General features: G+C 52.4%; 2 protein-coding genes across 4 annotated transcripts in view; one reads left to right on the top strand and one right to left on the bottom strand.

Annotated features, from left to right (window-relative positions):
- Positions 1–183: 183 nt before the first annotated feature.
- CCL25 (C-C motif chemokine ligand 25) lies at positions 184–22,943 on the top strand. Of its 3 annotated transcripts, none has more exons than XM_060297218.1 (7): positions 184–364; positions 960–1,097; positions 18,752–18,865; positions 20,466–20,583; positions 20,665–20,801; positions 21,136–21,255; positions 22,578–22,943. In XM_060297218.1, the coding sequence occupies exons 3-7, from the start codon at positions 18,793–18,795 to the stop codon at positions 22,790–22,792; spliced, it is 663 nt and encodes a 220-aa protein (XP_060153201.1). In that variant the 5' UTR covers positions 184–364; positions 960–1,097; positions 18,752–18,792; the 3' UTR covers positions 22,793–22,943. The 3 variants fall into 3 exon arrangements, with proteins under 3 accessions (XP_060153201.1, XP_060153202.1, XP_030736245.1); XM_060297219.1 differs by having other exon boundaries at positions 184–373; XM_030880385.2 differs by lacking the exon at positions 22,578–22,943 and having other exon boundaries at positions 21,136–21,961.
- A 613-nt stretch (positions 22,944–23,556) lies between these two features.
- FBN3 (fibrillin 3) overlaps positions 23,557–26,372 on the bottom strand; it is a 62,762-nt gene continuing 59,946 nt past the window's right edge. Inside the window, exon 66 of the mRNA XM_060297217.1 lies at positions 23,557–24,566. Within this exon, the coding sequence (XP_060153200.1) occupies positions 24,234–24,566 (333 nt within the window). The 3' untranslated portion in view covers positions 23,557–24,233. The remainder of the gene's footprint in view (positions 24,567–26,372) is intronic.

Here is a 26,372-nt window from a genome sequence, read left to right as displayed (position 1 = left end):
CGGCGGCTCCTCCTCAGCGCGCACGACCCGCTCCGGCCCACGGCCCGGACACGCCCCCCCGGCGCGCGCGCCCATTGGCCGGCGTCCGCCACGGCGCGCTCCTCATTGGTCCGCGTTGCTGTCGCGGCGAACCGGGGCGCACGGCGGGGGCGGGACTTCCGTCTGGCGCCGCCTGAGGAGGGATCGGCTGCAGGCAGAGACGCGGGTGGCCAGCGATGGCCGCGGAGGGGGCAGACTGGGGCCTGGCCCACGGAGGCCGATGGATGGCGGTGGCCGAAGGGCCATGCCACTTGTCGAGGGCATGCTGTGGGTCTCGCGCCTGTCTGTCCCGCCGCCGCCGCGGCCGCCGTCACCACCCTGCGAGGTAGGAGCGGTAAGCACGCCAGGGCTCTGGGGACAGAACCCGGGTTCGAATCCCGGCCCCGACGTTTCAGCACTACGTGCCGTTGGGCATGGGCTGACGTCACGTCGCCGGGCCTCAGTTTCCTTATCAGGTGTAGTGAGGAAGTGGGGCCTGGGACGTGATCAGTGTACCATCAGTGTTGATTATTAGAACTAGCGGGTTTCCAGAGGCTCTGCCTGACATCCATTCATTAAAATTTAATTCAGCGCCTACTATGTGCCAGTCACTGTATGGACAGTGAACAGACAAAAATACTTGCCTCTATTTGGCTGACATTCTAGACTGGCGCTGTCCATGAGAAATGTAAGCGAACCACAAATGTTACCCACGCGCATAATTTAACATTTCTCGTAGCCATACTAAAGGATAAAAAAAAAAAGAGAAAGAGAGAGAGAGAGAAACAAGTGATGTTAATTTTAATCATGTGTTTTATTTAATCCAATTTATGTCCAAAATGTTATTTCAGCGTGTAACCAATATAAAAAGGTATGAGATCTTTTTACATTCTCTTTTCTTTTCATGCCTTTGAAATCTGGTATGTCTTTTACACTCACAGCCCATCTGAAGTTAGACTGGCTACGTTTCAAGGGCTCAACAGCCACAACTGATAGCAGCTACCGCATCGGACCATGCAGAGCTAGATGGGGAGGCAGGAAAGAAATCAAGTGGATTCCACACCAAGTGGTGAAAAGTGGTAAGACTGAAAAGTAAATTGGACATAGGGCAAGGGTGGGGTGTGGAGGTTGCAGTTTGAAAGAGGGCTGTCAGGAAGGTTGAGAAGATAGGATTTGCAGAAGGACCCCAAGGAGTCAAGAACACTGAACCAATAATCATGCCATTTATGGTTTTGTGCAGTGTTCGTCCAATAGAACTTTCTGTGATGATGGGCATGTTGGGTTTTTTTTATCAGCACTGCCTAATTTAATAGCCACTAGCTCCATGTGGCTTTTGGGCCCTTGACATGTGGCTGGTGGCACTGAAGAACTGAGTTTTTAATGTACTTAATTTTCATTTAATTTAAATTTGGTCACCTAGAGCTCGTGGCTCCCAGAGTGGATGGCATAGATTTAGTAGAATGTCGACGAGTCCAGTGCTCTGAGTTGAGCTTGTACTGTGTGCTGAATGCTTTATGTGGGTTCTATGGAGTCCTTACAATAGCTCTGTGAGAGGGGAGCTATAGTCACTGTCACCGTGATGAATAATGTAGTCTTTCATTCATTCGTCTGTGCTTTATCCTTGCTATCATTAATAGACTTTGTTTCTTAGAAGAATTTCAGATTTGCAGAAATGTTGCATAGAAGATACAGGGTTGCCATTTTTCCCATACCGTTTCCCCGTCTGTAACATCTTTCATTAGTATGATACATTTGTTACACTTAATGAACCAATATCGATGCATTATTGTCAACCACAGTTCATGTTTGTTTAGATTTCCTTTGTTTTTACCGAATGTCCTTTTTCTCTTCCAGAATCTCATCTAGGATACCACATTACATTTAGTTGTCTTCTCTCTCTAAAAAGAGATATAATTGACATACAATATTGCATTAGTTTTATGTATACAACATAATGATTTGATACATGTATATATTGCAAAATGATCACAATAAGTTTGGTTAATGATTAACCTCCATCACCACACATAGTTACAATTTTTTTTTCCCTTGTGATGAGAACTTTTTAAGATCTATTCTTGGGACTTCCTTGGAGGTCCAGTGGTTAAGAATCCGGGCAGTGGGCATGGGTTCGATCCCTGGTCAGGGAACTAAAACCCCACATACCGCATGGTGCGGCCAAAAAAAAAAAAAAAATCCCTTTTAAAAAAAAAAATTTATTTATCTGGCTGCACTGGGTCTGAGTTGCGGCACGCGGCATCTTCACTGCAGCTTGCAGCATGCAGGATCTAGCTCCCTGACCAGGGCTCGAACCCGGACCGCCTGCATTGGGAGTGCGGAGTCTTAACTGCTGGACCACCAGGGAAGTCCCAAAATCTATTCTCTTAGTTGTCCTGTCTCTTTAGGCTCCTCTTGGCTTTGTCAGGTTCTCCAGCTTTCCTCGTTTTTGATGGTCTTGATGGTTCTGAGAAGGGCTGGTCAAATATTTGGTAGGGGGCTTCCCTGGTGGTGCAGTGGTTGAGAGTCCGCCTGCCGATGCAGGGGACACGGGTTCGTGCCCCGGTCCGGGAAGATCCCACATGCCGCGGAGCGGCTGGGCCTGTGAGCCATGGCTGCTGAGCCTGCGCATCTGGAGCCTGTGCTCCGCAACGGGAGAGGCCACAGCAGGGAGAGGCCCGCGTACCGCAAAAAAAAATATTTGGTAGGATGTCCCTCTATTGGCATTTGTCTGGTATTTTTCCGTGGTAATACTGGGATGATGGGTTTGAGGGAGGAAGACCAAAGAGGTAAAGTGCTATCCTTATTACATCATATCAAGGATACATACTATCAGCTTTATTTATGCATGTTGATATTGGCTTTCATCACCTGGCAGAGTTAGTATTTGTCAGGTTTCTCCACTATAAAGTCACTTTTCCCCCCTTTCCTTTGGAAGGTAGTCACTATGTGCAGCCCACACGGAGAGTGGAGATGTCTGTTCCCCTTCTCAAGGGTGGATATCTACTTAAGTTATATGGAATTCTTCTGCATGAAAGACTTACCTCTTCTTCCCCCCATTTATTAGTTTATCCAATCTTTTTTTTTTTTTCTTTTGCCGCGCTGCACAGCTCGTGGGATCCTAGTTCCCCAACCAGGGGACGAATTCTAGCCCTTGGCAGTAAAAGCACTGAGTGCTGAGTCCTAACCACTGGACTTCCAAGGAAGTCCCCAGGTTATTCTTGTTATCTCTCTCAGCACATGCTCTGAGGGTCCGTGAGATCAGGAGACAGAAAGATGACTCAGCTTGGGTTCCTGCTCTCGAGGACATCACTGCTGCAAGGGAGAAGAGGACGTGTAGACACATAAACCCAGTTAGTGTGACGAGGGCCAGGCACAGAGCACCACCTCTCATGAGGGCAGCGTCTGGGCCAGAGGACAGCAGGAGCAAGGGTCTACCAGCCAGAGGATGTGGGAAGTGGGGCTTCCAGATAGAGGGACCAGCCAGAGCAAAGGCACAGCTTTTGTTCCCGAGCGTGGTTCCGGAGCAGGGAGCGGTGGGACACGCCAAATGCAGGTCATGAGGAAAGAGGATGGTGAGATGGGACTGGAGAAGTGTCTGTCTCCAGCTGCAAAGGGCCCTAGAGAGTCAGGCAGGGAAGGTGGGATTTTATCCATCAGACCAGGAGCCGGCAGACTACAGCCCGATTCCACCCATGGCTCTTCTTTTGTACCGCCTGTGAGCTACAAACGAGTTTTACATTTTTTTATTTTTTAATAAATTTGTTTATTTTATTTATTTATTTTTGGCTGTGTTGGGTCTTTGTTGCCGCACCCAGGCTTTCTCTAGATGCGCAGAGCATCTCTTTGTTGTGGTGGGCATGTTTCTCATTGCGGTGGCTTCTCTTGTTGCAGAGCACGGGCTCTAGGCGTGCAGGCTTCAGTAGTTGTGGCATGAGGGCTGAGTAGTTGTGGCTCACGGGCTCTAGAGCGCAGGCTCAGTAGTTGTGGCGCATGGGCTTAGTTGCTCTGCGGCATGTGGGATCTTCCCTGACCAGGGATCAAACCCGTGTCCCCTGCATTGGCAGGCAGATTTTTAACCACTGTGCCACCCGGGAAGTCCCTACATTTTTAAATGGCTGGAAAAAAACAAAAGAAGAATAGCATTTTGTGACATGGGAAAATTACATGACGTGCAGTTTCAGCATCCATCAAGTTTGATGGTAACACGGCCGCACCTGTCGTCCACGTGTTGCTGGTGGCTGCTTTCAGGCCGCAGGAGCAGAGGTGGACTTGCTCAGGCAGGGCCCGCTTTCTGGCTACGTAAACGATGCAGTGACACAGGGTCTTGCACTTCTGCTGTCACTGTTCTGAAATTCTTAATCTATGAATGAGGAGCCCCATGTTTTTATCTTGCACCAGGCTCTATAAATTGTGTAGCCAATCTTGGCAACAGAGATCAGATGGCCCACAAAGCCTAAAATATTTACCCTGGGGCCCTTTTCAGAAAAAGTAGGTTGGTCTTGCTGTGGTGAGCAGAATAACTGCCCCACAAGCGGTCCAGGTCCTGGTCTCCTGGACCTGTGAAGGTGTTCCCTGACCTGGCAAGAGGGACTTTGCACATGGGATTAAGGATCTGGAGATGGGCAGGTGACCCTGGATTATCTGTATGAGACCAGTGTCATCACAAGTGTCCTTATCAGAGGGAGGCAGGAGGGGCAGAGAAGGAGATGCAGCAGTACTATAAGCAGTGATGCCATTGACATCTTTGAAGATGGAGGACGTGGCCATGAGCCAAAGAATGCGGGCGGCCTGTAGAAGCCAGAAAAGGCAGGGAAACAGATTCTCTCCTAGCACCTCCAGGAGGACCGCAGACCCACCGGGACCTTGATTTTAGCCCGGTAAGACTAACTTTGGACTTCTGACCTCCAGGACTGTAAGATAATAAATGTGTCTTGTTTTAAGCCACCAAGGTTGTGGTCTTTTACTGTAGCAGCCACAGGACCCTGATATTCCTGCCACAGGCAGTGGGCACCTAAAAGAATTTGTCTTTCAGCCAAAGAGAATTTTAAATGAGACACTTAACATGATTCTTTGCTTATTTGTTAGAAGGAAGGGACCCAGAGGCAGGCGGGGTGTGCACTCTTCAAAAGAGGCAGGCTGTCAAGAAAACCCCTCGGGAGAGCTGTCAAAGCAGGCATGGGTGGGATATGGAGAGGAGGAGGATTCCAGATGTCTTAGAGGTGGGATCTCTGGGACTCAGTGACAGTCACGTGTGGAGAAGGTGGTGGCCCGAGTCATTAGGCACAGTGATGGGGAAGCCATGACATCTGGACCACTTACAGGGCTCCGAGTGTGTGTGTGTGTGGGTATCTTGGGGACATAAGAAATGGGTTTAGGGAACTCCCTGGCGGTCCAGTGGTTAGGATTCAGCACTTCCATTGCAGGGAGCACAGGTTCGATCCCTGGTCGGGGAGCTGAGATCCCGCAGGCTGCGCAGCACGACCAAAACAATAGGTTTAAATGTCAGGGGTGCCGTTCACTGGTCAGCCCCCAAACAGAGCCGAAGCATTGAAGCAGAGCACCCATCCTGCTCTGGACAGAAGCCGGGCAGCCTGGTCGAGCCCAAAGAACCTTCTGGCACTTGAGCTCTTTGGGGCCCGACTTCAACTGATTCCATCGCAAGTGCTGAATAGGTGAGTTATTTAGAAAACCAGAAAGCTGTACTGACCTTTCCCTGGACGGTTGAGTTTAGTTTTCGGTGGGCAACCCTTTGGGGCTCATGGCCCTGATTACTTCAGTGTTGGAAGAGTGGGTGGCCACGGGCGCTGGCTCCTTCCGGGTGTGGGTCGCCCGTGCTTCCTACTTGTACACATTTCTCACCCGAAGAGCCTGGCCCTGGAGCGGGCACAGAAGCACAGGGCTTTCGTCCAGGAACTGCTGTGCTGATAACCTCCCCGAGCCTCCGTGTGCTTATTTGTAAAAAGCAGGGGGCACCAGGGACACATGTAGAGCAGGCCCCGAGCAGAGCAGATGATGCCTGGGACAACCATTGTGGTGCAGCCCCATAAAGAAAATTCTATGCTTAGTGCCCGGGAGAGCAGGAAGGGCTCCCCAACTCGTCTCCAAATGCCCCAGCATGAGATCACACGGGTCACTGACCTGAGTGAGCGTGGCGAGTGTTGGTTTCCAGAATTACCTTTCTGGATCTGACCCATGCCCCTTACACTCGGCTGACCTTCCGGCAAGAACAGCAGTGGCATTTTGCATTTTATCTCCTACTGGGTCAAAGGTTAGAACAGCTTTGATTCTGAGGGTCACCGTGTTATTGACGGTGATCACTTTCACTTCCACCATCATGTCACCCTCCTCATTTCTGCCAGTGACCAGGTAGTAACTGCTGTGTCACTTTTTTTTTTTTTTCCATTTTTAAGATTTCTGGTTTTTTTTTAAAAAACCCAACTGTTCTTTTTCATGCCATACAGGTTCTCCTTCTTGCTCTGTCTCTAAATGTTTTACATTTCTCTGCTGGGCTTTTTGCAGTGCTTCTTAAAAAAAAAAAAAAAAATTAAGCAGAAATTCAGTGGTTTCTAGTATATTCACACTATCTCATTCCAGCACATTTTCTTCACTCCAAGAAGGAACCCCATGCCCATTAGCAGTCCCTCCCCTAGCCCCTGGCAACGATTAATCTACTTTCTGACTCCATGGATTTGCCTGTTCTGATCACTTCATATAAATGGAATCATACAATATGTGGCCTATTGTGCCTGGCTTCTTTCCCTGAGCATCATGTCTTCGAGGTTCATCTGTGCTGTAGTGTGATTTAGTACCTCCTTCATTTTTAGGACTGTGTAGTATTCCACTGTGTGGATGGACCACATTTTGTTGATCCATTCATCCATCAATGGACGTTTTCTGGGCTGTTTCCACCTTTTGGCTTTAGTGAATCATGCTGCTGTGAACGTTTATGGACAAGCGTTTGTATGAACATGTGTTTTCATTTCTCTTGGGTAGATACCTAGAAGTGGAGTGGCTGGATGACAAAATAACTTTAACTTTTTGAGGAACTGCCAGGCTGTTTTCCCAAATCTTTTCTTTATAAATGAGATGGAGGCTGCATGCCTATCAGTCGTTGGCTCACCTGGCTGTGACCGTTCTCCAGCCCTGTTCCTTGTCCAGCCTCCCATGGGAAGCAGGCCAGGGGCCCGTGGATTTGCCAGGGTGCCTCCCACCTGTCCCGATGTGCCGGGCAAGTGCAACCAAGGGTGGGTGTTCCCATTACGGGGCCTCTGCCCCACCCTGGCAACTCCCACATTCCATGTAGCAGGAAACCCTCAAACCACCCAGCTCCCCAGACGAAAGGTCCAAAAGCACAGCTGGTGGCATGTCTCGGAGTGCTCCACGAGTGCTAACCTCTGATCTCCCGTAGTTAAGAGCAAGTTGCGCCAGAGGAAAAGCCAGGTGTGCTATCAGCTGTTAAAAGCTCACGCAAATTGCTAAGAACCGAAGGAGCAAAGATCAGAAACAGACAGTTCACGGGGGTGGGGGTGGGGGAGTCAACAAACCTCAGAGTGGCCCTCGGGTGCAGGCTGGTTAAGAAGATCATTCCAGGGCTGCCGGGACCCGGACACTGGCTTTCCTCAGGGTGGTGGCCATGATAATCAGAAAATTCCAAAACCTTTGGAAGATACTTACCCAGCATCTTACAGGGGTCATAGTCTCACACTTTGGTTAAACCACCGAAAAGTGTCCTGAGCCCCCAGTGGAAGGGCTATTCTTACAGCCTTTAATGAGTAGGAGTTGAACCCAGGCCATGGCAGTGAAAGCCCAGAGTCCAAACCACTAGGCTACCGGGGAACTCCTTTCAATGAGTAAAAGGTTGGCAGTGATCTAGACGCACAGTGACGCAGCTGGCTTGGGGAATCGCGCGTCCTCTAGAAATGATGGGCAGGAGCCCCGCAACCATGTGGAGTAAGAGTGCCTCTCAGGCGTGGGCTGAGCACTATGGGGACGCAGTTTAATCCTCACCATAAACCTGTGAGTTGGGTACTGTTGGATGGGCAGGAGGAAGGACTGAGCAGGACGCAGATAACTCGGGGGTGGGCGTGGGAGCTGGGGAGAGGGGAGGGGCCGGGGGGATGGTTTTCATGGACCACTCTGGGGAAGGAGAACCCAGCTGGGGTGGAGGCTCGTGGTTTCGTGGTAGCATCTGTGGGGTGTTATTTCCACTCCTCCACCCAGCCAGGGCCCAGCGGCTTAAGATGCTCGAGGGTGAAGGGAAGCGGGCATCCTCAGTGGTGCAGTTAAAGTGATGGCTTCAGGTTCACACGGGAGGAGGAGGAAACCAAGGCCATGGAGAAAGGGTCCATCTTCATCTTTGTCCCCCCCCCCACATCCCTAGGCACCCAATGGGCTGCCACCTTGCTCAGGTGCATCCTGGGTGTGTGAGTTCACTAGGGCTGCCAAAAGAAAGCACAGGCTGGGGGCTTAAACAACAGAAACACATTTCCTCACAGTTCTGGAGGCGAGAAGTCCAGGGTCGAGGTTGGTTTCATTCGGAAGTATTTCTCCTTGGCTTGCAGACAGCCATCTTCTTCCTGTGTCCTCACGTGGTCTTCCCTCTGTGCATCTGTCTGTGTCCTAATTTCCCCATTTTATAAGGACACACATATGACTGCATATTGGATTAGGGTCCACCCTGTACTCATTTTTAACTCTAAGACCTCTTTAAAGACCCTAAATGCAGGGACTTCCCTGGTGGCGCCGTGGTTAAGAATCTGCCTGCCAATGCAGGGGACACAGGTTCGAGCCCTGGTCCGGGAAGATCCCACATGCCGCGGAGCAACTAAGCCCATGAGCCACAACTACTGAGCCTGTGCTCTAGAGCCCACGAGCTACAACTGCTGAAGCCTGTGCGCCTAGAGCCTGTGCCAAGAGAAGCCACCGCAATGAGAAGCCCGTGCACAGCAACAAAGACCCAGCACAGCCAAAAATAATAAATAAATAAATACATTTATTAAAAAAAAAAACCCTAAATGCAAAGACAGTCATATTCTGACGTCCTGGGGGCTAAGCCTTCAACATATGAATTTGGGGGAGGGGGACACAATCCAGCTCATAACACTGGGGGAGCATGTAGTTCTGCCACAGCCCACTGGGTGTGGGCGGGGGAGCTCAGGTGGCCCTCATCACACACAGGCACTGCCCAGTCTTCCATAGGCCAAGGGGATTCTGGGGTTTGGGTACCGCATTCTCTGGTGGATGAAGCAGCCCTGGGGCTCCAGTGGGTGGACGGGGAGCCATACCTTAGGGGCTCTGACACAGCCAGGGGCCACGTGGAAATGCCCAGAGGCTGGCCACAGCAGGGGCAGGAGCCAGTGGTGGTGGGAGAGGTGGGCCGTCACCCCAGACCAGCCCTCCCCTCCAGGAGCAGCGGTTTTCCTGGGCTCACCCCAGGGAAGTCCCACTGAATACATGCTCGCCTCCCCCTTTTCCCGGGGCCATTGCGCAGTTGCACCGGGGCTTCCTCTACCCAGATCACCGCAGCCCGCCTTCCTCCCACCCCGCCCCTTCCTCCCACCCCCTCGTCTCTCCCCCCAGAAATGCAGCCCCTCTGTTCCCACGCCATCTTGGGAGATGGGGCGCCGGCACAGGGTTTGGCTCTCGGTTAAGCGGTCAGCAGAGTGAGAGCCCTGCCCTCCCCAGCCTCTGCGGGCTCTTTGAGGGAACTGCTGGCCTTATCACCCCCAGCGGCCAGCACGGAGCCTGGCACCCAGTAGGTGTCAAAGGTCTGCTGACCTAATGAACCAGAAGCCAACTTGCTCTCAAGGGCCAACGGCAGTAAGGCACTAGCCCGGTTTCACCATGTCGCGGCAGAACCCACCCCGCTCCGTCCCCCCCACCCCAACAGGGGTCCCCTCCTCAGTGGGTGAGATGGACACCCACTCCTGCCCAGACCCCAGGAAGACCCGTCGGAACTCAAGGGGCCCGTATTTGAGGGACGTCACCGACCTGAGCCCTGCAGGGTGGCGGCAACAAGGAGCTGGAGGGGGGATCCCCCGCACCAACTCACCCCTCCTCCTGTCACGAGCCCTGTCACCTGCTGTCTAGTGTCCCGTGGGTGAACTAGATTGTTCCCCGTCCAATGACAGATGCATCGACCTTAGCACACCGTCTGACTCCCTTCCCTTCCCGGTGCTGCAGGGACCCAGAGGTCAGAGTGGGTCAGGCCTGGGGTGGGGCTGCGGAGCGGGGCGCAGGGAGAAAGCACTACTACTCAGCTCTGTCTCCCTCCCAGGGCCCCACATTCCAGAGGTAGGAGCCTTCAGCCCACACACAGGCTTCCGTTCTGGGGTGGGCCAAAGGTCAGGAGGAAGTAGAAACAGCTTTTCCCCAGAAAGGTGGGGTAGGGGTAGATGGGCTACAGGTTGCTGAGCAGAAACCCTCCATGCGGAGAGAAGGGGAGAAGCCCCTCTGGGTTTGGAGAGACAGGGCCAGAAAGTGGCCGCAGTAGGGCTTCCTGCTGTTAGGGCCAGAGGATTCTTCCTAGTGGAGACAGAACCCCGTGCATTGCAGGATGTGTAGCAGCATCTCTGGCCCCCCACCTCCCCACCCCAACTGTGACAGCCAAATATCTCTCCGGACTTGGGCAGCTGTCCCCTCGACCAGGTTCCTGTGCTGATGTTAAGGGCCCTCAGGTCACAGCCAGGTCAGGTATTCAGGGAGCCTGCTGTTTTATGTGCCCTAGTCCCTCTACCTGGAACTCTCTGCCCCCCATCCCCCTCCCTACCTGCCATCTTCCAGAACTGAGTCTACATATCACTTGCCCCCAGGAGTGTTCCCCGTCCCCCTTAGGAGGTTGACCCCCATGGGTGCTGTGGTAGGCCAAATAATGCCCTTCCCGCAAGTTGTCTCTGTGTCCTGACCCCCAGAACCTGGGAATATGTGACCTTACACAGCAAAAGGGACTTCGCAGGTGTGATTAAGTTAATCACACCTGGAGATGGGAGATGATCCTGGATTATCCAGCGGCCCCAGCGTCAATCATGGTGGTCCTTATGACAGGGAGGCAGGAGGGTCTGGGTCTGAGAAGGAGATGTGAGAACAGAAGCAGAGGTCAGAGAGAGATTTGAAGATGCTCTACTGCTGGCTTTCAAGATGGAGGAAGGGGCCAGGAGCCAGGGGATGCAGGCGGTTGCTGGAAACTGGAAAAGGCAAGGAAGCCCATTCTCCCCTAGAGCCTCCAGAAGGAACGAGCCCTGCCGACACCTTGATTTTAGGACTTCTGCCCTCCGTGACTGTAAGAGAATACCAGGAATCAGGGCTTGGGTGGACCAGACAGACCTTCTCAGGCTTAGAACACTGAGATGGAGAAACAGACAAAATGATCACTTTTTCTGCCCAAATTAAAAAAAAAAAAAGTTATGCACGTAAAGACCGAAAAGCCCTAATCCTTGCTTCACGTAGTTGACTTTGAAAGGCTTCCCACATTCTCCAACACGTCCTGGACCAATTGTTTTCCCCTCATCCCTAGGAGAAAACATCTCATTTTTATAGCCATACATCTTGTGTTGGCAGAAGTTCACAGCCAAACAGACATATAGTCTACGAGGCACCTCAAGCTCTTTCATCAACAGCTAAAATACCAAAGCAGGGTTTGTGCAGCCTCAGCCCTCCCAAAAAAGGACCAGGGACAGAACCTTGGGAAAATGCTCTTGTCACAGAGATGACGGACACAAAATGGGTTGTAGATAAAATTCATTCACTTTTGTTTCTGACTTTGTTTTTTTTCTCTCTTCTGGGTCCCTGTTTTGCATCATGTTAGCATTCCTCACATGCTATGGCAACCCCTTTGTTAGAAAAACAAAAATGAAAAATCTCCACGACAGTAGGCACCAGTCTGTCTTGTCACCGCTCTAACTACCCAACCTGGCACATAGTAGACCTCGGTAAATATTTCCTGAGTTACTTCTTGCTAAGGTAGGGCATGAGAAGGATTGGGAAAGAGGCTTCCCCACAGCCCTCATGGGAAGACAGCCTGGTGACTGTTGAGTCTTCTTGTGCCTGAGCTGATGCCCCTCCAGTGCATCTTCCACGTGACCTTGGCAGAGCTGTGACACAGGCCTGACCACAACCCTCCCTCTGGCTAAATCCCTCAGCAGCTCCCCAGCGCCCTCTGGATGAAGATGGCCCTTCTTAGCTCAGCACGTGAGGCCCTGAATAGCCTATCGCCTCCCACCTCATCTTCCACTATCCTCCCCCCCGCACCTCCAGTCCCCAGCCATCCTGAACGTGGCAGGTCTCTCTGGTGTCCTGCTCCATCTGGCCGCTAACACCTGCTTGTCTTTAGGTCTCCATTCAAGTTATTCCCCCTGGAGACCTGATAGGATGCCCTCTGAACCCCTACAGCCTGCCTGTGAATGTTTTTCTAGAATGCTGACCATGTAGCCTTGCAGCATCCCACGAACATCTCCCCCACTAGCTGTGAGCCCCATGTGGGGAGTGATGCATCTGTTACCTGCCCTCTGTCTCCAACTCTCTGCATATCACTTGACACCTGTTTTATTTATTTTTACTTTACTTATTTTAGTTTTTGGCTGTGCCGCACCGCATGTGGGATCTTAGTTCCCAATCAGGGATCGAACCCACGCCCCCTGCATTGGAAGCACAGAGTCTTAACCACTGGACCACCAGGGAAGTCCCCCTTGACACCTGTTTTAAACTGTAGGTTTTATAATTATTCAGGTATGGTGAGGCCAACAGATCAGGAGACGATTGCCACTGAAAAGGCACCTTGTTACTCACAGAGCCCAGAAGGAGGGGGCACACACTGTGCCATGCAGGGCCACATGGGGAGGCACCAGGGCCAGTCAGGAGGCAGAGGGAGCGAGGGGGAAATGTGGGCAAGAGGCTTTATTGTGATTTCTGTGGGAAGGATTGAGTGAGGCAGGGTAAGCAGGCTTAGGACTGGCTAGTTTGAATAATTCCAGCAGGCTCTGGGGTACAGAGACTGTCCCTAGTTGTCTGGCACCTGGCCCTGGGGTGATCAGGGCTGGAGGATAGACGCCTGATGGACGAGGGGGTTAGGGTATGGGCTCTGGATTGTCTGGTTTGCATATGAAAGGTGCCCTTATAAGGAAGTCATTTACTATCTTTGGGAACCTGCTAGCCCTGGGAGGGATAGTACTTCCACCATCAGTAAGGCCCTGGCTGTCAAATCATCAGAATAAAAAACACATGCTCGCAGCACAGAGGATTCTTAAAGCAGTGAAATACTCTATATGACACAATAATGGTGGGTCCATGTCATTATACATTTGTCCAAACCCGTAGAATATACAACAGCAGGAGTGAACCCGAATGCAAACTATGGGCTTTGGATGATAATGATGTGTCAGTTCATTAATGGTAACAAACATACCTCTGAGATGCGGCATGTCGATAATGGGGAAGGCAATGCATGTGTGGGAGCAGGGGGTATATGGTAAATCTCTGCACCTTCCCTTCAATTTTGCTTGGAAAATTAAACTGCTTTAAACAAAAATGTCTTAATAAAAAATAAAAGGAAATGAAGCTAGAGGTAGAACATATAGTAAGTTCAAGCACTGTAGTAACCACTCTACTCAATCCCAGCTCTACAACTTACTCGTTCTGTGCTGTTTCCTTATCTGTTAAAAGTGATAAGAGTACCTTGCTCATAAGAACGTTGAGGTTTAAATGAATTAATGTTTCATTTATAGTAGAATCCAACATATGCAAGCCTTACATGCACTGGCTATTTCTCCCAAAATATAACTGTTAGATGGTGTCTCACTTTGGTTACAGAAATAAATGTCTTGGGGGAGAAAGATGATACTTATAACGTAAACTTTAAGCACATCAACACAAAAATAGGTTACTTTTTCCTGTTACAGATCAATTTTTTGATCACTTTACATTATATTAAGTTCTAGTAACAAGTTTCCTGCCATCTTTTGTAAAGAGAGAAAGAGGAGACAAATTGTATGAGGGGAAGCTTACATTCTACACCACTCTAATGGTAGAAGAGACAGGCTTAGGCTCTTACGGGAAGACCACAGAACCATTAGCAAAACATTCACGTGTTCACGTATCATAGACAGTGACTTAAGTTTGTATCAACTAGTGTTTTTCCTGAACCAAGGTAACTAAAATTTAAAATGTAGAACTTTAATGTACCGAACTGTACAAACTGCCAGAAACTATAAACTACTTTTCATTTTTAACATTTTGAAATCCTCATTCTCCTACAAACACAAAATGAAGCCAACAAGGAGAACCAATTCTTCATCACTTAAGTTTGTGAAACAGATCAAATGCTTTGTGGGCATAACCAAAGGCAAAACCTTCAGTAGCTTACATTTTGTTCATGACGAGGCCGGTGTATAAACTCTACCTAAAAACATAGTAAATTTTTCCAAGAGTAACAATAAATATTAAACTAAAAAGAGTTAACAACCATTCAACAGTTCTCAAACAGATACTCATCAAAATGAGGGAAGTCTAATGTGTCATCTGCTAAAGAATTTAACGCTGAAGTAGAAAAAAACTCATCAAAAATACCAGTCTTCATAACAGCACCACTTCTATAGTGATTTGAATTAGTAGCTGAGTTACTAAGGTTTGAGGGTGGCAGTCTTGGGGGAGAATACTTTGCTAGGGACTCAGTACTGCAAAAAAATGATTTGTCAAATTTACTCCCAAACCTCCCCCTCCCTTTTTTTCTGATTGCAAAAGTAACACATGTTTATTGTAAGGAAACCTGGGAGAAGACAGGAAAACACCAAGAAGATTTCGGAGCATTCATCTTAACACTTAGTGGTGATAACTACTGCAAACGTTTTCATATTTTTATGCATTTAGACTTTAAGAAATAAATATGAGATTCTGTTGTACCTATTTGTTAATGATCTGTGTTAATGTTTAATGAGCATTTTTCCATCTTAGTTTTTGACAACTTTTAGATAGCTATATAATGTTACATTGTGTGTATTACCACTGTTTCACCAATTTATATTTTGAGGTGATTTGTATTGTTTTGGTATTGTTAATTATCCTTATTGATAAAAATTTTCACAGAAAAATAAATAAATAAAAGGAAAAAGAAACAATGTAAACTTTCGAATTGACTCTAACCTGTGGCTGGAGATGCTCAATGGCCTTCTCCCATTAGGGGACTGTCCCCCTTTCCTTCACAATATTTAAGAAATAAAAGTCGGATTTTCCTGGCCAAGAATAAAAAGTTAGAAGGGGGAATGACTTGGCCTCTCTATTTTATTTCATTTTGGATGTGCCGCACGGCATGTGGGATCTTAGTTCCCTGACCAGGGATCGAACCCGCACCCCCTGCATTGGAAGTGTGGAGTCTTAACCACTGGACCGCCAGGGAAGTCCGACTTGGCCTCTCTGACCCTCGGTCTCCTTCTCTGTAAAAGTGGGTCAACCGTTGAGCACCTGGGAAGTTCCTCCAGCAGAGAAATGAGAGGGAGCCGGTATTCAGTCCGCCCCAGAGGAGCTCACTCCAAAGGCAGTAGTTGGAATTTCCCCTCACCAAGCCCACTGTTGCCCCAGTCTGCAGTACAGCCATCTGTGTGCACCCACCAGAGGCACCCTGAGCTGAGCTGTGCCCTTGCCCACCCCTCCCCCACCCCGGGGGCACTGCAGCCTGCCCTGCAGTCCTTAGGGTGTGGTCAGCCCCTGCGTCTGGCTCAGCTGCAGGCTGGAGGCCACGCACAACGGCCCCATTCTCTGAGCTGCTGACCGGGAGGAAGCTTCTGTCCTCTGTGCCCGGTTCACACGTGCGGAGAACAGAGTCCCCTTGCTGGAAGCAGTTTACCCTTAATGCCTCCAGCAGCTGTAGGAGTGGAGGCTTCCCCTCTCGCAATTTAGCCCTGACCGTGGAGCAACTGCGGTCCTCCGAACTCTGGGTTTCAACCCAGAGCCTTTAGTCCCTAAGTATCCCGTCCACTGCCGGGACACCTGGGTTCTGAGCCGGGTCCAAGAGCGCACAATCCCTGTCTGCCCCGCGCGCGTGCTGGTTCCTCTCACCCCTTCCTCCCCGTTAAGGCTGCCGGTGGGACAAATTGTGAGGTGCAGGGAGGTGGGCTCGCTCACGGGGACCTCAGCCAAGGTTTCCTAACGCCACGTCTTGGCCGCTGACCGCTGGCGGGGCAGGCAGGGGCAGTGGGCCGCAGCGGGGAGGCTGGCCCCAGCCCGCCACGCCGCGTCCCCACGCCCTCAGCCACGCGGAGCCGCGTCCTGGCCCAGCCTTACCCACCCCGGGAGCAGCCACTGCCACCGGCACAGGACCGCGAGCCGGGCCGCCGAGTCTCGGCGGCTGTGGAGGGGCGGGGCGGGGCGGGGCCCGTAAGCCCTGCCCTGGCCTAAGCCCCACAGAGAAAGCCCCGCCCCGGCGCCCAGTGCCTTTCATCAGGCCCCGCCCCCTGTGCTAAGCCCCACCCATCCGGCCAGACCCAGGGAGTGGGTGGCGTGCCCCACCCCCTGCCAGGGCCTCCTGGTGGAGCGCGAGAGATGAGAAAGCGGTACAGAGTGTCATAAATACTCAGGGTGGTCCATAGCTAAGGATGCGGACAATAAAAAAGTTAAAAGCAATCAGCTGCGAGCTCTCTGCAGAACCCCCTTCCCCTTCCCCGACGCTCCCCACCCCACCACCCCGATCCCCACACCCCTGTTCCGGGTGGGCCGCGCTAACCCAGGAGAAAAAGAAACTACTTCTAGTTGGGTTTTGCTTTGCTTCCTGCCTGCGTGGTTACCTGGGGCTCCCTCTTTTCTTCCAAAACCAGAGCATTGCTTTATTGTGGTCGTTAATAACAGTTCTATTGAGATTATTCTCAATGTAATACTGGGGAAAATTCATGTTCCATACATTGCATGATAAAAGAAATTTTTACATATTGAGATATAGGGAAGCCATTCTGGCTTATACATAAGTTAACTTGAATTTGATGTTACCTAAAATAGCCTGTTTGTGGCCTATCAAACATGCACTGCCGTCTGCTTTAATTATTAAAGAAAAGGGCACATTGACCAGAAGTAAAGAATGTCCATGTTAAAAATAAAGATTAAAGCCCCTCCTCCTGGGATGCCAGGGCTGGTCCTCCTTTGATGATAAGACTCCCTTCCAGGTACCAAGGTCATACTGACTTGTGTACATGCTGGTCTGTTTTTCTGAAACCTTGAAGAAATATCTCCCTGACTTGTTTCATATTCTTTCTTCTGACAAGATATAAAACTGCCCTGAAAACCCTGCTTCTCTGGAGCAGTTTCTCAGAGTAATCTGGGAAGCGGGCTTCTGGGCTAGTCCTCAGTTTGGCTCAAATAAAACTTTCTATTCTTTTCTTTTTAAAAAAATTAATTAATTAATTTGGGTTTTTTTGGCTGCATTGGGTCTTCGTTGCTGCGTGCGGGCTTTCTCTAGTTGTGGCGAGCGGGGGCTACTCTTCATTGTGGTGCACGGGCTTCTCATTGCGGTGGCTTCTCTTGTTGAGGAGCACGAGCTCTAGGGCGCGCGGGCCTCAGTAGTTGTGGCGCACGGGCTTAGTTGCTCCGTGGCATGTGGCATGTGGGATTGAACCCATGTCCCCTGCATTGGCAGGTGGACTCTTAACCACTTTGCCACCAGGGAAGTCCCCAAACTCCTTTCTAATCTTAATATTGATTATCTTCGCCAACATCACCCATTGAAAGTGTACAATTCTGTGGTGTTTACTATATTCACAGAGTCCCTTGACCATCACCACCATCTAATTTCAGAGCAAAAAGAAACCCATACCTTCCCTTTCGCCCTCACCCCCCCCCATTCTCCCCTCCTCCCAGCCCATGGCAATAACTGATTTTACTTTCTATTTCTATGGGTTTGCCTGTTCTCAAAAACAAGGCTTTTCTGTGACACGATAAGTCATCCCATTGTGTGGAAGGAGAGAAAAATGCGGTGAAATCAGGGCCCCGTGGGAACAGGCGGCTTGGGAGTGGGGAGCAGAGGTGGAGGCTTGCCCCCTGCTCTAGGCTGCCTGGGTCCTGCCCCTGGGAAGCCAGTATCCACCTAGAGGTGCAGCAAGAGAGGGGCCAGGACAAGGAGGAGAAAGGACCCTCCAGGGAGAAAGCCGGGGTGCTGGCTGAGGGGCCTGGGATAGGGGGCACGTGAGCCTTCAAGGGGGCTCGTTGAGGTCAAGGCTGTGACTGTCCACCTGCATCCGTCCACCTCTCATCACTGAAGGAGCCAAATCCCTGTCCGTCCGTTCCCGCCCCCCCGCCCCGTCCGAGTACTTAGTTGAAGGTGTCATTTGTTTTCTGCCCAGCTCTTTGATTTGGGTCCTTTTGCCCCTCGCGCCCAACTTCCAACAGGTGCATCCTGACATTGGAGAGAGGAGCTAGAAAGACATGGGGAGAACAGAGGAGGGCAGGGCGGGAGGGAGAAGCTGGGAGGTGGAGTGGGAGAGGAGGTGGGGAGGGAGCGGCAGGGCGGGGCTCCATCTATAAAGGGTGAAGCCTGCTGGCGTGGCAGGCAGGTCCACTCCAGCAGATACCGGCTCCAGGGACCCCACTGGCTTTGGTGAGTCCTCCCCCCAAGACCAGCAGCAGGTCCCTCCAGCACACTTGTCCCCATCCTATGCCACCTGCCTCCCTTGCAGAGGGCCCTGGCTCGAGACGGGGGTGCACCCAGTGCCTGCCACTGTCCATGTTGGGTCCTCATCAACCACCTACCCGCCCTTCCTAGTTAACCCTCAAGGCGCCGGAGGAGGAAGACCAGCCTGCACTATGAATCCATGGCTCCTGGTCTGCCTGGTGGCCTGCTTCGTGGGTGGCTGGGCTCCCACTGTCCACGCTCAAGGTACTATCTCAGACAATACCTACCCTCCCCCCTGGAGTCCCCCTCTCCCCATCCTTCTTGTGCCTCCCCTGCCATGTGCCTGTCTCCTCCCCCAGAAGCCTCCCCCATCCCTTCACCACTGAATTCACTCTCGGGTGGACAGCTCCCCCCAGCAGGCATGCAAAAACTCCCAGCATTTGTGCAGCTCCTTGGGGGTGCATGGTCCTCAGTCCCTCCTTTCAGAGCCCCTGGGTGCCTCCTCCACAGTCCATGACCCAAGGCCTCCCTCTGGACTCCAGCCAGCCCAGGGACTGCGGGCAGCGGGGCCGCTTACCCTCAGGGACACACTGCAGTGACCTGAACCTGCAGAGCCAGGGGTAGGGGTTGAGATCAGAACCTGGGAGACCAACAACCATGGGTCTCCATCTCAGCTTCCCCTACTCCGGCTACCTGTGCGGTCCGGCTGAGAGTAGCTACTCAGCGTTTACGAGCCCCAGTTTCCTCATCTGCAAAGTGGGGCTCCAAACTCCTGTCGCAGAGATGGGACGTGAGGATCCAATGGGCTGATTCCCGCAAAACTCTTGGCCCAGTGCCTGGCAGCAGCACTGATAACCATTACTGTTATCAATGGGGAATTCCTCTCCTCCTCTCCCTAGCTTAGGCATTTGGTGATATTAGTGACCAAAGGTTATTCTGACTGCCCCCAGTGTCCCCCAGCTCTGCCGCTGCGTTCTGCATCCCGCTGGGCCGGAGGAGGCAGCTGAGCCCCAGCAGCTGGCCAAGCAGGGCCCCTGCCCAGGTGGAAGCCCCATGGCCCCACCCACCTGCCCCTCATTAGCTCTGAGAGGCCCTAGCCCTGACCCCAGCAGACCTTACCCTTTGCCCAGGAGGGGACTGGGCTGCGTTCCCATTGTCCTGCTATTAGAGGTCCATTTCAGGCGCCAGGCCCAGCCTGGGCCCATTGATCCTGGGGCCAGCGGGGCCCTCAGCCCCGGGGAACTGCCTGCCTGGCACTGCAACACAGGGTCCATCTGACTCCACTGACCCTTGCTCTCAGGGTCAAGGTGGGGGATGGAGGGAGCCTCCAAGCCCTTCCCACGGCCCTCCCAGAACTGAGATGTGGCCCCTGGAGGCACGGGTGGGCAGAGGGACGGATCCCAGAGGACCCTGAAGGCCCAGCACCGTCTCCACATTAATTCATCCTCTGCTCATTCCACCTGCTCATTCTTCCAGAACCTTCTGGCACCACCACCTCCTCCTCGTCCAACCATGCCCCCTTCCCCTTCTCAGGGCGCTGCACCCCCTCTTTGCCCTCCGCCCCAGAGCAGGAATGGAAATGGCCTTGGTCCGCCATTTATTTCGTGGTCCTGGGCCCTACCCAGCAGGGGCCTGCGGGGCCCTCTCCAACTCCCGCTTCCTGTCCCCTTATCAAGGACCAAAGGTGAGCCGAACGGCCTCCTTACCGTCTGGGCTGTGCCCGGGCCTCCACAGGGCATGGGAGGGTAGTGGTGTGCGCGCAGGCTCGCGGGTGCCCAAGGCTGTGGGCGTTCCTGAAGAGCGCATGCGCAGCCGCACACGCACGTGTAGAGATGCGAGCCTCTGGGCGGCTGTGTGGTCGCAGGTGCTTTTGAGGACTGCTGCCTGGCTTACCACGGCCCAGCAAGACGGTCCATGCTCCGGTTCGCCCAGAGTTACCATCGCCAGGACGTGAGCGGGAGCTGCAACCTGCCTGCGGTGATGTGAGTGGGACCATGGGGGAGGGGGAGGGGGTGGGGACTCTCACGCAACTTCGCTCCCCGCTTACACCCCCATCCCTGCAGATTCTTCTTCCCCCAGAAAAACAAGATGGTGTGTGGGAAGCCAAGGGCCAGGTGGGTGCAGATTGGGATGAAGATCCTGGATGCTCGGAAGAAGACCCATTTAAAGCCCCACCACGGCACCCGGAGAAACTTCCAGGGTGGGTGAGACCCCAGCCCAGCATCTAAGGGGCCGACCCTCCCTGCTGCGGGCCCCTGAGTTTCTCAACCCCCAAAGGAGGGAATGGCAGGCCAGCATCTGACAGCTGCCTGCACCCCAAGAAGAGTCAGTGGCTTGTGAGTGGGAGGCTTGAGTGAACATGCAGCTCTTTTAGTCAAGACACTTTCAATTGCTAGAGATGGAAAATTCAAGCAAACGGGAAACTCATTGGCTCAAATAACCACCCAGTGGGCGGCATCCGGCTGGGCTGGATCCACGTAATCCAAAGGTATTGGTGGAGCTCTTATCTATTTCTCTTGCCTTCTCTCTGACAGCCCCTCATTCTGGGGTGAGGAAGTTGAGCTCTGGAAACTCCACACTACCATTGTCGAAGTTTAGCGGTCCCACCAGAAGCAGCAACAGGAAAACCTCCCTCCTGAGAACAGCGAATCCAGGTCAGGACTCTTGAGCCTGTGACCATTCCTCCCCTCATCACTGCTGAGGAGTGAGTGCTCCTGATCAGCCCGGACTGGGTCAGGGGGCTCACCTCCAGGACCACGGAGGGCTGGCTCTGTGGTCAGCCCCACAGATTCGCATGGGGGGGTCCTAGGGGGCTGTTCATTATTACCCTGCTCCGGCCCAGGGGCTTCGGCAAGTGCTGAAATGAAACGCCAAGTGCGTGGACTGAAAACTTCAGGGCCCCTGACTCCACTCCAGCGCCCCCTCCCCTGCCGATCCGCCCTGTCCCTCCTGCAGGACCATGAGCCCGCACTTCTCTAGGATCAGCCAGCACGAGATGGGCTGGACCTCTGTATGCCACAGTTATCACCCTGCAGCCTCAGCTGCCCCAGCCCCTCTGTGCTTCAGGGCAAATCTCAGTCCCCGCACCTGAGGCTGCATCAGTTCCCTCCCTGTCACCCCTGCTACCTCCTGCTCCTCAGATAGCTGGAACAAGGGAGCTCTGTTATTTCAAGCCCCGTGCCTACTCCAGGCACCAGAGTCACACCTGCCTGGGCAACGATTCTTGGAAAGAACCATCACTATAGTTGCCTAGCTGTAGGGACACACCTGCCTGTGTCCCTCTGGGTCTTTGCAAAGCTTCAGTTCTCTCCCAGGATGTGCTTCTCTGTAACTTTTAAATAAACCATTGGTGGGACGTCATTCCTGTCTCTGTCACCTTTCATTGTGGGGTGCGAGTCCCCAGCCTGTGTTGAAACCCATGTGATCCCCTCCCACCCCAGGATCTGTGCTCTCAGCCTGGGGTGCTGAGCACTGGGGCCTGGGGCCAGGGTGCAGACTCAAAGGAACTTCCAGGCCCCACGACACTGTATGGGTACCCAGAGCAGATGCCATAAACTCTCTGAGCCTCGGTTTCCCCGCTGTGAAACAGAGGTGATAACACTGCCTGCCTCATACAAGTCTGTGGGGGCTAAATACACTGCCGTTTGTGACATACAGCACACGCACAACCTGCATGTTAACACAGTGAGTATCCCATCCACTGAGCTCAGCCATCAAATTCAATAGATCCAGTCCAACCTGGAGCCAGGACACTGCCCAACAGGTTCTTCTACCTGTAATCTGGTGTCACCTCGGCCAAGTCATTTAACCTCTCTGAGCCTCAGTTTTCCGATCTGTAAAATGGGGATGAGAATAACAGTATCTATTCCATGGGGTCATAGTGATGATGTAATAAGGAAGAACTTTTCTTTTTTTTTTTTTTTTTTGCGGTACGCGGGCCTCTCACTGTTGTGGCCTCTCCCGTTGCGGAGCACAGGATCCGGACACGCAGGCTCAGCGGCCATGGCTCACAGGCCCAGCCACTCCGCGGCATGTGGGATCCTCCCGGACCGGGACACGAACCCGTGTCCCCTGCATCGGCAGGCGGACTCTCAACCACTGCGCCACCAGGGAAGCCCAGGAAGAACTTTTATATTCTATTATAAGTTAATCACTAAAGGGATGTTGCCTATAAGCTTAAATTATACATAATGGCCCATCTTGGGCCAGGAACCCTGCTTCCCAGGTAATGAGTGCTGAGCTAAAATACCTTTGTTTAGCTCACAGGAAACATCCAGGCCAGGCCCACCTGTGAATGTCTGCAGGAAGAAATGAACACATCCCCTCCAGAAGCTGACCAGAACAAGGAAATTGGTTTGACTTTACTCCCTCCCCTTTTAGTATAAAAGAAGCCTGAATTCTAACTCAGGCAAGATGGTTCTTTGGGGCACGAGTCCACCACCTTCTCGGTTTGCTGGCTTTCCGAATAAAGTCGCTATTCCTTGTCCCAACAACTCGTCTCTCGATTTACTGGCCTGTCGTGTGGCGAGTAGTATGAGCTTGGACTCAGTCACAAGGACTGAATGGGTCAGTAATTGTACAATGCTTAGAATGGTGCCTGGTACATAGTATGGGGTCAGAAATCATGAGCCATTATTATCAGTAATGGTGAACCCACAAGGGATCCAATGGTTGCCACTTGCAGCCTGGCTTTGTGCCAAACTCCCAGGTGTGAAGTTGGTAGAACCTACCTGCACCCCGGGATGGTGTCCCCCACCCCCAGGTGCAGGATGGTCTTCACCCACCTCTCCCGTACACACATCCTCTTCAGAACCCTAGGCAGAAGTGCATCCTTTCCAAAGCTGCTGCCCTCCTGGGGCCTCCTGCTACCCCGCCACGTGAGCCTTGCCCGGCCCTGCCAAGGGCAGCGTCTCCTTACTGCCAGAACCTGCCAAGGGACAGACTTAACCCAAAATAACTTTATTGTTGTCTCTGCTTCCGATAGAAAAGCACCCTCAGAACCCTAGCCCAGCTCCCCGTGGGAGTGAACATGGCTGCATGTCAGCAACCCTGGCTGGGGCCCCGTGGGCCCTTCTGCTGGGAGGGACGAGCCCTAGGCCCACCCTAGCCACCCGTTCCCATGTCCCGCCAACCCCCAGGGCTGAGCCCCCGTGCAGTGCAGAAGTTTAAGCCTGAGACTGACCAGATACAGTGAAACCCAGGGCCCTCCTTGACCCTGGCTGTTGAAGTGGAGGGGGCACGCCACAGCAGCTGCCTGCTGTCTCCAGGAAACACCGAATGGTGGGGTCCCTCGGATAGAGGCTGGGCTCGCTTGAGGTCACAGGATAGCATTTCGCTCTTCCTGAGTTTTGGGGTTCCACCTGGTCAGCCACTGCCGCCGGGGATTGATCTCTCCCAGCTCTAGTATTTCCCGCCTCTGGAGAGGAGGACCGCATAGCGACCCTGGGGCCCATCGACGCCTGGGCTTGTCAAGGGTCTCCCGGGGGTGGGGGTGGGGGGGGCAGGGGTGTAGCAAACAGAGTGACATCCTGTGGAAGGAGGTGGGGGGTGGGGGTGGTGCCCAGGTGGTGAGTCTGGGAAGCGGGCTGCAGGAGGGGCCTGGGGCCAGGTGTGAGGCGTGGGTGCCTCTGGACTACAGCAGCTGCAGCTGTACCTTTAGCCGCAAGGCCCGGCCTGCCGGCCACCCCTCAGGCTGGGTGCCCCAGGCCCCAGCCACGCTCACCACCTCCAGCTGGTAGATTCCTGGCCCCGGCCTCCGACGCCCCAGCTGCAGGGAGCTGAGGCCGCGGAGGTGATGCATGCGGAAGAAACCTTGCTCGTTGCCACGGGCAATGATGTAGCGGACGCGGCCCCCCAGACCCTCCAGCGCCGGCCGCAGCTCTAGGATGTGCTCGGCCCGGCTCAGGCGGGAGAGGTTCAGGCCCAAGGTCAGCGGAGCCTCCGAATCAAGGCTGGCCAGGCTCGCCTGGGGAGAAAGACCAGGTGGATGATGGCAGGGGCTGGGAGAAATCAGAATGCGGTGGGTAGGGGGCCAAGAGGAGAATTTTAGGCAATCTCTAAAATGGAGGAAAACACAGACCACTCCCTGCCCTTGACTCCTGTCTAGCCCTCCCCACCCATAAGGCCAATGGTCAGCTTGGGCTATAGTAGAGGATAGAGGTGGAGGCTGGTTCCCAGGTGGAAAGGAAACTTTTTCACAGGTTGACTCCAGACCCCTTGTTTCAACTGTCTGTCTTAGTTCGATCCCTGCCAGCCTGGTGGAGGAAATGGAGAATTTTCCCTCAGATACCCAGACTGGGAGGCAGTCAGATGGCATCTGGCCCCAAAGCACCCAAGGTCACTCAAAGGTGGTCTGGGGTGGCTGGAATTATGACCAAGGGCCTTGCAGCACGAGCCAGCCCCAGACACAGTGAGAGAAACACAAGACCCTGCTGGGCCATACAAAGGAGCTGCCCAGTAGCTATCCGGTTCCTGGAGGCTGGCTGCACTTCCTGCATCTGCGCTCTCTGAGACCCCCCCTGTGTGCAGATGACAAACCCCTCTTTATCTGAGCTCCTCAGAATGCTTCCTGATCCTGGCAGCCGGACAGGGCCCTGAATAAGCCAGCAAACCTCAAAGGCAGGCTGACGGGGGCTGGGTGATGTATCCAATCCCACAGGAGATTATCTGTGCTTTCTTCTCCTTTGCTCTGGGCAGAGCTGTTTGTTCTGCCTAATTTACATGCTGATGGAGTGTTTTGCTGTTGCAGGAAAGTGAAAACTATTCTTGTTTCCCAGCCCTTCACCAGGACTGTTGCTCAGACGTGTGCTCTTACTGACACCTGCTGGCAATCCGTGGGTATTGCAGGCAAAGCCACAGGACCCTGCCTGCCTTTGCCCAGATCTGCTTGTGTCCATGCCAGGAGCCCTGACAACCTCTCCACTCACTCTTACTGAGTAGCAAGGGCTGGTGACATAGTGGCAAACCTGACAGACACTGGGCCCTATACCTGTGATGCTTACAAAAATAACGGTAACAATGGGAATAATATGTACACACTCTTTTTCCCAGAAAGGGGAAACAACTAGAAGGAAAAGGAAAGCAAAGGAACATTCATATTTAGATAATCTAATATTGAGAGCCTCTCAGACCCAGCATTCCTTTCCCACTTCTGCCTTCATTTTTTCCCCATAGTATTTATCATGTATCATACTTATCATGTGTTACAAAATATGATGTGTTTTACATATTTCTTATCTGTCTCTCTATTAGAATATCAGTCCTATGGGGACAGGGACTTTTTTTTTTATTGTGTGTTTTATGTGTTGTTCACTGTTGCTCCATTTTCTTGTTTGTTCGCTATGAGTCCAGCACAGAGTAGGTGTTCAGTAAAATCTATGGAGTGAAGGAGTTTGGTTCCAGATGTGGGTAATGGCTTCTGTGCTCAGTGATTTTTTTTTTCTTGAAATAACAGAAAGTAATGACCTCAGAAGGTGGTGGCTGCAGAGGGGCCCGGGATGACTGCCATCCTGCTCTGCCAGGTTTTAGTTCTGTAACTTCGGCATGTGACCTAACCTCTCTGAGCGTCAGATTCCCCATCTGTAAAATGAGGATGATAGTGGTACCTACACCTCCCAGGGCTGTTGTAAACATTGAGAGGTTGTGAATGAATGTAGAATGCTTGGAGCAGCACGTGTACCCAGCAGGTGCTTAATAAGTGGTTAGCTTTCATATTCTTTGGGGCATAGTGGCAAGACCAGGCAGCAATGGCCTCAACGACTTTTCAGCTGTA

Source organism: Globicephala melas, chromosome 3 (genome assembly GCF_963455315.2).
Source record: "Globicephala melas chromosome 3, mGloMel1.2, whole genome shotgun sequence".
Taxonomy (NCBI): Eukaryota; Metazoa; Chordata; class Mammalia; order Artiodactyla; family Delphinidae; genus Globicephala; species Globicephala melas.
Note: the sequence above shows the minus strand (reverse complement) of the source record. Positions and strands in the feature narration are given on the sequence as shown.

What these genes read in the sequence shown, in the direction of transcription:
- CCL25 (XM_060297218.1), top strand. Translation starts at nt 18,793, where the DNA reads ATGAATCCATGGCTCCTGGTCTGCCTGGTGGCCTGCTTCGTGGGTGGC. An exon ending in TCCCACTGTCCACGCTCAAG is followed by an intron (nt 18,866 to 20,465) that starts GTACTATCTCAG and finishes GTGTGGTCGCAG; the next exon opens with GTGCTTTTGAGGACTGCTGC. An exon ending in CCTGAGAACAGCGAATCCAG is followed by an intron (nt 21,256 to 22,577) that starts GTCAGGACTCTT and finishes TGCGGAGCACAG; the next exon opens with GATCCGGACACGCAGGCTCA.